General features: G+C 35.9%; 1 protein-coding gene across 2 annotated transcripts in view; it reads right to left on the reverse strand.

Annotated features, from left to right (window-relative positions):
• Nucleotides 1-9,710, reverse strand: part of LOC107681249 (niban-like protein 1) — a 28,818-nt gene that overhangs the window by 10,692 nt on the left and 8,416 nt on the right. Inside the window, exons 2-5 of one of the 2 annotated variants that reach the window (XM_016477490.1) lie at nt 8,559-8,689; nt 7,977-8,105; nt 6,621-6,726; nt 5,470-5,637 (exon numbers count right to left, since the gene is read on the reverse strand). In XM_016477490.1, coding sequence (XP_016332976.1) covers nt 5,470-5,637; nt 6,621-6,726; nt 7,977-8,105; nt 8,559-8,689 — 534 coding nt within the window. Of the gene's footprint in view, nt 1-5,469; nt 5,638-6,620; nt 6,727-6,934; nt 7,064-7,435; nt 7,563-7,976; nt 8,106-8,558; nt 8,690-9,710 lie in introns of those variants that run through there. The other variant, XM_016477491.1, reaches the window with a different exon arrangement.

The following is a 9,710-nucleotide window of genomic DNA, read 5'->3' on the forward strand; positions in this document are numbered from 1 at the left end:
TCCACAGCGCGAAGTTGATGTATTTCCTCAGCGACCAGCACGGATCAGCTCTAGGCATGACGAAGCGGATATCGTCCTCTTTTGGAAGGCCAAAAAAAAAGTAGTTTCACTTTCAGAACGAAACAACACAGTGTCTCCACGACATGGCGGCGGCAGCAACAACAATACTAAAAATAGGATATGTTCTGTGTACATGCAAGCAGATGAGCCCATATGAGCTGAATTGCATAAGCGTTTCCCCACAGAAAACCACGCTTAACGTTTCTAACCGTTATAGAGACAAATATTTTTTAGCCTTATTAATTGTGTCATGTTTTATGTCATATTCTTAACATTCCATAAAGTGTACGTATTATTAATATAATAAAGCAATAAATGATAGCAAAACTAAGTGATACTTGTAGATTCAAAACTAAAATCGCCAGTAGGTGGCAGCAAGTCACTTATGACCAAGTGGTACAGTAACGAAGCAAATGGTTGTAGTTATGAATGGGTTATTAATCAGTACTGACTCTCCGAATCATTCAAAGCTGCAGATTCATTCACTGACGAAACACCACTGCTGCTTGGAGATGCACACCAGTTCTGTTGCGGATTTCGATGGAACTATTACTTCGTTGTAAAATATAACAAACAATATTGACAATATTGCGTTTAAAATGTAGGCTACATTTTAAATGTAAAAAACTTCAAATGTACACTTAATATTGCCTTTTTTGTTGAACTGTTATATAAAAATCAATGCCACATTTGCAGGCTTTTGGATATTCAGGGAAAATTGCATTCTCGTAGGTTCCAGAGTGAAATAAGAACGTAACAGTGTTTGCTTTATACAATTTATCTAATAATCTTTTATATTATTGAATCTTCAATCGAATTATGCCCTACTGTAAGTGACGGAGTAGCCTATTTTATGTTTCAGCGATTTGATCGCGCCGGCGCCTCATGCGCATATATTCATTGCAAACAGCACGGCCTGTTCATCATTAAAATAAAACATAGAATCATCAATACAGATAAAATGTTACACAGTAAATTTAAATAGTCTGTATTATAGTCTGTGCCTTACAGTGTGATCCACTCCAGTGTGGCACATTTTTGTTCATTATAATTTTTTCCCCCGTCGATATTGGAATGTACAAACCCCATTTAATTTAATAAATAATGGTTTAGCTTCAAATGCAATGCGAATATGGAAACATTTGGATTTGTGCTGAATGAGAGCGGTATGTTTCAGTTTCGCTTTAAATTAGGTTTTGGCTTGTTTATAGCTATTCTGGGCTTGTCTGCTTTGTGCATAATAGGCTATATTTTATTAATAAACTGTGTACCATATTTTGGTTTTATACCGTCTTCGTCCATTAGCCTCCCTTAAGCGTTTTCTATATTCTAACAGTTTTCTATGGGGGAGAAAGCTTAACGTTGCATTCATGGCTATCTGCTTTACTGATAGTAATGCTATTAATAAGGTTATTAATATTACAATTGTTATTAGTATTAATAGTATTTATTAATACCGAATTGGGCCTCCGATGTCACTGCTATAGTACATTAAGCCACAGTAAGCGTTTTAGAATGTCCTAAAACCGTGCCTTAAACTATAAGCAAAGCTGACTGTATTTGAACTTGAGTCCAAGTTTAAAAGAAAACTCTATTAACCGCTCCATTGTGAACATATGAGCTGTATGAACCACTAACTGTAAAGTAAACAGGAAGTGTTTGTCCGAACTCAACTGGTTTTGCGAGAGAACGCAAAAGTTTTGCGAGGGAACGCAAAGTTTCTCGGGGGAATGCAAAAGTTTTGCGAGAGAACGCAAAAAATTATTTCCTCCCACCACCATGTCCCTTTAGGGGCTCTTTAATACGTCCCCTTAACTACATTTAAATATTATATTGATGGTCAGGCTAAAAATAAAAAGTATCCTGGTTTGACTAGGAAATAATTTTGTTTACACCAATTTGCTTTAAACCATTATATTATATTAAATTATATTATATTTCACATGTAATGTCTATTAAAATGTAATATATTTTTAAATAAATGTATATATTTTACATCATGGTGTCATATGCTTAATCAGTACTGATTTAGGCTTTAAATACTCAAAACTCCAAATCTACTTCACTTTGCGACTGAAATCACTGATATTAATAAGTTCAGTAAGTAAATTCATTCTGTGGATTTTTCAGATTAAACCAGTAACTAATGAGTTTTGAACCATTAAAAGAACTGGCTCAGAGTCATTTGTCCATGAATCAGACCACACTGGCTGAATTTTGTTTCTGATTTACTAAAAAGAACTGGCTCAAATTAAATTTTAGTTGTGAGTTGTGAATCAGACATCTCAATAAAAAGACACGACTTCTTGTCATCAGCTTTTCACATTAAATTTGAACTGCAAACTGATTTACACAACTTGGATTTAATAAGATTATTTTTGGTGTGGCGAAGTAGATTTAACAGCAGCAATGCTAAAAGTGTTGCAGGAAACACTGCCATTCACAAGCTCACAAAATTATGACTCCGTACCAGTACAGTACTTAACATAATAACAGTACTTACATAATGAACGTGTGATTTTGACAGGTAAAAGGGAAGGGTAATCACATCAGTGGTCAAATTATGAATAACAGCCATTTACGAATTACTTAAACCTACACTCCTTCTGCAGCGCTTGCCTTAAACTGCCATGGTGACCAGGTACATACCGTACTCACAGAAACAACATCTTTTCAACCAATGAATCAGACCAAAGTTACATAACACTACAAAGAGTGTTTGTTCTGCTGTTAAAAGCAATCAATACAGATACTGAACTGAGCACGGCGTTTAGATAAATTCCAGAAATTAAGCACTACGGTTTACTGCACGCTTCACCTATCACCTATCCACTCCTATTAGTGTCTGTGATAAACACAGAGGAAAAAAATGGATTCTTTGTAAGTTTGTAATGTCAAAATGGTCACGGTCACCTCTCTAGAAGCACACAGTCTCCACTACCAGCTAATCTTCTTATTAAACAGCGAGAATGGAAAACGACAGTCTAACATATTTTAAATATGTCAGGGAACATCTTAAACAGACTAATGAATAGCAAAGAACTTAAGCAGAACTGAACCATCCCTTATTTGGGAAAAAGGCTCTGCAAATGTGCTTGCATTCAGAACATACTACACGCAGCAGGGATTTGGCTAACTCTAACACACACACACACGCTTTCAGATGGCCGCCTTAATACCCCAGGGGACATTACTGCCCTCGCCGCAAGTGTGCATTCCCTCTCGGCAGCCTCCCATCCAAACTGAATTATGGGTTGACAGCCCCAGCTGTGACCACTCTGGAATCTGGACTACAGCGGAGAGAAAACAGCTGTGGAAGCCATCATTAGACGTCTATGAGACATAGAGAACCACCTCACACCCAACAACTACAGTACAATACCTTAAGTATAATTAGACAATGCTACAGTAAAAAACAGCCAACTTATGTACTTTTATATGTACTTTTACGGTAAACTACTTTTTTATTGTTTGTGGAAGTAAAAACTATGAATTACCTTTTCATTTACACTGAAAATAGTGAACATTATCATATTCAGTGAAAAACTCCAAATGATTTAACAATCACACTGTATGTACTTTTACTGTAAACTACTGTTTATTTTATTGTGGAAGTAAAAACTAAGAATTACAGTGAAACAGTGAAAATGACTTTACCATATTCAGTAAAAAAACTCCAAATGGTTTAACAATCCCATTATATGTACTTTTACTGTATATTACAGTTTATTTTATTGTTTACTCAGTCATTGTGAAAGCAAAACTACTTTGTTTGGCCTTCCAAAAGAAGACCCAACTAGAAATCAACGGTTAAGTTGTAATTACAACACTGTTCCAGAACAGTACAACCCAAATATTCAGATGTGTGCAGCGCATTTTATGGAGGACTGTTTCCTGATCCGTTTTAATGTTTTTGTCTCATCGCTCCGGCCGGACAGGGCATCACAGTATGGTAAGCGGCGTAACATTTCCGTCACACTTGAGGTATTCGGCCAATCACAATGCACTGGATAGCTGGCCAATCAGAGCACACCTCGCTTTTCAGAACGATGAGCTTTGTAAAAATCGACGCGTTTCAGAAAGGCAGGGCATAGAGGAGCAACAATAATGTACAGTATGTGGAAAATAATGTGTTTTTTTAACCTTAAACCGCATAAACACATTTCATTACACCAAATACACAAAATAATGTTCTTTTTAGCAACATCATATGACCCCTTTAACATTACTTCAATAAATCAATGTATGGCTACAAATTGTAAAATATACTGTACAGGCACCAATGCCGCCCCACAATGGCGAAAACATTGGCACAGTATTTTTTATTTATTTATTTATTTTTTAGTTAACTTCTAGTAATCTAATGCAATTTTTTAACAATAAATGTAAAAATTTTCAACCATGTATAGTAACAGGTGACAAAACCATAATAAGTTGGGACAATCTTAACACACACTTCAATAGACAAGTATACTCTTGTTTGAGTGGCCTGACAAACAGCATATCAAATAATCTAACAATGACATCACTGTGAAAGAGCGAAACTCACAGTAACAATTAACTTTCTGATAGCCCTAGGCATGGTGTAACTATTTTTACATGAGCATTTTTACACTAAGATTTGTAAACTTAAATCCAAGCATATCGTCAAGAAATACAACCAAGATTTTTGCGCAACACATACGCGTCCAGCCTGAGAATTGACTTTGACTAGAATTATGCAACAAATAAAGGTCTGCTCAAATCACATTTTATTTAATGGGCATATACAAAACACAGAAAGTGACATTTATAGTGAAATACTATAATTTCTGCTAATTATATAAAGTTACAGAAGCTCTACAGAATAAACAGTCATAGAGCTCACACACAGAAAATGAATTTCCAGCTTTCCCCATGATCTCATCTGACTCTTTTTACAGCCTTGAGTGGCAAAATTCTTTCTATTATCAAACAGGCCAAATGAATACCATCAACCGTGCCAAACGTTCCGCTCAAGTTTCCTTTTTGATAAAGTGATGTCTAAAAGAGCTGATTTATGAAATAGATCAGTTAATCTAGCAAGTCTGAAAGCGGCTTATCCTCACAAACAACAGAATAACAATCACTGTAATGAAAGCCGATTACCTGAAGTAACGAGTCATGCCTTAAATGTGTGTCTGGGTGTTAAAGAGACAGGGGAACGTGGACACTAGCACGGCTGTTTTTAAGAACAGGGTTAATACCAAAGACTATAGAATACCCCAAGACGTGTCACTCGTATAGTTTTGAATGAGGAAAAATGCAACACTCAATATTGGATGCCCGGTTGCTATAGAAACAGTCAGCGTTCTGAGACGTGCGCTTAGGACTGCAAAGATGGCCGCCGAGTGACATGACTTGTCTTAAAAGGACTTTGCTAATACTCACCATTGTTGGTGTGCCTGACACAGTCTTGAAAGACAGCGTTCCACTTTTGCTGCTCCTTCTCCGTCACCACGCAGAAATAGTAGTGACGAGCATAAGGATGCCAGAGAATGAGGGGAAACTGCGTCGCACATTTCAGGAATGGAGAACTGCCAACTTTAGCTTTTACACCTGCAAAACGCATGTTACATGATTCAATATTCTATTAAAAGCAGCCTTATGAGAAGATCTCCATAGTCCTACAGCTGCACAACATACAAAGATCACAGCCCATCACTTTACATTCCATTTCATCATTTCTTATCTAGACTCTGGCTCAACTCTACTCTACATTTATTTAAAAGAAAGGCTGCAAATTCAACACACACAAAAAATATTTTTTTTATTATAGCAAGGCACTTACAGTGGGAGTACACGGGTAATAAATATTTGGTTTTAAATGTCATAACCACATGACTTAAACATTCTACATGTTCACATGAGTCTTGTGTGATAGAGTCGTTTACTGACCTTGACTGTAAAGTTATCTAATCTTTCAACTTCTCTGCCATGACAACATGACGCTAGTAAAAGCCAAGGGGAAACTGCGTCGCACATTCCAGGAATGGAGAACTGCCAACTTTAGCTTTTACACCTGCAAAACGCATGTTACATGATTCAATATTCTATTAAAAGCGGCCTTATGAGAAGATCTCCATAGTCCTACAGCTGCACAACATACAAAGATCACAGCCCATCACTTTACATTCCATTTCATCATTTCTTATCTAGACTCTGGCTCAACTCTACTCTACATTTATTTAAAAGAAAGGCTGCAAATTCAACACACACAAAAAATATTTTTTTTATTATAGCAAGGCACTTACAGTGGGAGTACACGGGTAATAAATATTTGGTTTTAAATGTCATAACCACATGACTTAAACATTCTACATGTTCACATGAGTCTTGTGTGATAGAGTCGTTTACTGACCTTGACTGTAAAGTTATCTAATCTTTCAACTTCTCTGCCATGACAACATGACGCTAGTAAAAGCCAGGTAACCAGTAACTTTTGCTTAGTTTTATAGAGTATAGCTTTCCTTTGGGAAAATTCCTTAAGAACTCTCTTCCTCCCTGAGGTTTTCCCATCTTTCTCACTCCTTCAGACTGACCTGGTAGGCTGGTGTTAAGGAGCTCGAGATATTCTTCCATAGAGGTCAGGACCCTGTAGCCAGCACAGTTAATGGTGCCTTTAGGATGCAGCCCTCTGTCATGAGCCTAAATGAAAAGAAACAGATAAAGAAAGCGGTTTTATTTCAAATGAATAAATGACTAAATAAAAATATATATATATATTTAAAAAAATAACGAAAACACATTCATTCATTTAAACTTCTGGAATCATCAAATGGTTAATGGTGCCTTTAGGATGGACGATTATCAGTCAATTCCAATTTTTTGCATTTTGTTTTATTACACTCATTACCTGTTTGTTTTCATAATAGTTGATGTTGTAGGAGTCAGGAATAAAGAGAAAACGATTCCTCCATTTTTTGTTCTCTTCTAGATACTGGAACAAAGCACCTGAGAAGATGGACTTATTCTTTAGAGGCACCTAAGAAACACAAGAATTGAAATGTGGTTCAAATAAGGTACGGTTTAAGCAGAGAGACAGTGAGAGAGACAGTTGTCCCTCTATTTTCAGTAAGGACCCAGCACCTAATTATACATTATGTAGAGAGATGTTAAGACTGGGAGTACTTAATTTGTGTTTACTTTGCCCACCCAGTGTGTCTGTACTGTGATAATACTAAATAAACAAATCTATGCGTTTTCAAACATAGCAATTTTTTCCCCAATTCCAATCTGGTTCGACATCACAGACCACCAGGCCTATGAGAAATAACCCTGATTTAATTAAGTTTCACTTGCACCTTTAAAAAAAAGACAAATAGGGCTGAAAAAGAGGAATAGAAAAGGGCTTTACCTTCCTATGCAGGAGCTGATTCTGAGGTCCTCCTCCACCCTCAATGTCAAAGCGCATCTTGTTAAAGAGAGCGACTGCATACTGCTGCTCATATAGCCGACCAAACTCTCCCATCAGCTCCCCTGTCCGTGCTAAGACACACACACACACACACACACACACACACACACACACACACACACAATTAATGAATATACATAGAACTCAAACACCAGCATGATTATTATACATTACAAACAGTATTATATTACAGATAAGTTAGAAATTAAAAAGTAAGTTATAAATGTCTAACGTAAAAAGAATGTTTTCATATTCCAAACAATAATCTCAATCGGTCCATTAGTTCGCAAAAATACACTTCACCAAAAAGAAACAACAAATCTTTAAATACACCTAGAGTTAAAGGAAGAACTGGTAATGTATAAAATATGCACATACCAAATATGATCAAAACCCTTGTCAAATGGTTAATGGTGCCTTTAGGATGGACGATTATCAGTCAATTCCAATTTTTTGCATTTTGTTTTATTACACTCATTACCTGTTTGTTTTCATAATAGTTGATGTTGTAGGAGTCAGGAATAAAGAGAAAACGATTCCTCCATTTTTTGTTCTCTTCTAGATACTGGAACAAAGCACCTGAGAAGATGGACTTATTCTTTAGAGGCACCTAAGAAACACAAGAATTGAAATGTGGTTCAAATAAGGTACGGTTTAAGCAGAGAGACAGTGAGAGAGACAGTTGTCCCTCTATTTTCAGTAAGGACCCAGCACCTAATTATACATTATGTAGAGAGATGTTAAGACTGGGAGTACTTAATTTGTGTTTACTTTGCCCACCCAGTGTCTCTGTCTACAGACACACACACCCCCCCCACGGACGAATGAAAAGTGTACAAACTGCTCATCTTTAAAGGGTCATACTGTGATAATACTACATATTTCAAATAAACAAATCTACATGTGTTCAAACATAGCAATTATCCCCAAATCTAATCTGCCGTCTGACATCACAGACCATCAGTCCCATGAGAAATGAAATGACCCTGATTTCATTTGTTTCACATGCACCGTTAAAAAAAGACAAGCAGAGCTGAAAAAGAGGAAAAGAAAAGTACTTTACCTTCCTGTGCAGGAGCTGATTCTGAGGGCCTCCTCCACCCTCAATGTCATAGCGCATCTTGTTAAAGAGAGCGACTGCATACTGCTGCTCATATAGCCGACCAAACTCTCCCATCAGCTCCCCTGTCCGTGCTAAGACACACACACACACACACACACACACACACACACACACACACACACAATTAATGAATATACATAGAACTCAAACACCAGCATGATTATTATACATTACAAACAGTATTATATTACAGATAAGTTAGAAATTAAAAAGTAAGTTATAAATGTCTAACGTAAAAAGAATGTTTTCATATTCCAAACAATAATCTCAATCGGTCCATTAGTTCGCAAAAATACACTTCACCAAAAAGAAACAACAAATCTTTAAATACACCTAGAGTTAAAGGAAGAACTGGTAATGTATAAAATATGCACATACCAAATATGATCAAAACCCTTGTGAAATATATATTAGCAAGACATAATCGCTTAACCAGCCTTTTTTTCTAAAACTCTGATATTCCCTTCCAAGTCATATCACGCTTGCCTGGTAGGTTTCCATAGTAAGTGTACTACTATAGCCAAATAACTTAACTCAAATAAAACATCAATGAATAATAAAATGAAACATTCTGTATAATAATAATAATAATAATAATAATAATAATAATAATAATAATAATAATAATAATAATAATAATAATAATAATAATAATAATAATAATAATAATAATAATAATAATAATAATAATAATAATAATAATAATAATAATAATAATAAACACTGATAAAAAGTTATGCAAACACAGCAATACAAATATATATATATATATATTATGTGAAAGGCAGTTCCATTAAGATTTTACATATTGTAGGCCAATGCAGGCCTACAACAGATAGTTACAGTACAATGAATCAATGGGCATTAAACATTAACAACAATTCACGCCAAGCTCCATGTATCTGATCAGAAGAGGAGATTACAATGTTTGAGCTTCACTGCTTTGTCCTTCACATGCATGTAAAAGCAGATCAACGCTGCAGTTGGCACAACAACAAAGACAGCTCCATTACTGACTGCTTTCTGGCGGGATGTTGTCCAAATGACTATGTAGGGCTTGTTGTAAAACTTTGGAGGCGTTCAGTCTCTTGG

The sequence above is a fragment of the Sinocyclocheilus anshuiensis genome, unplaced genomic scaffold (assembly GCF_001515605.1).
Source record: "Sinocyclocheilus anshuiensis isolate Anshui unplaced genomic scaffold, SAMN03320099.WGS_v1.1 scaffold1495, whole genome shotgun sequence".
NCBI classification, from domain to species: Eukaryota; Metazoa; Chordata; class Actinopteri; order Cypriniformes; family Cyprinidae; genus Sinocyclocheilus; species Sinocyclocheilus anshuiensis.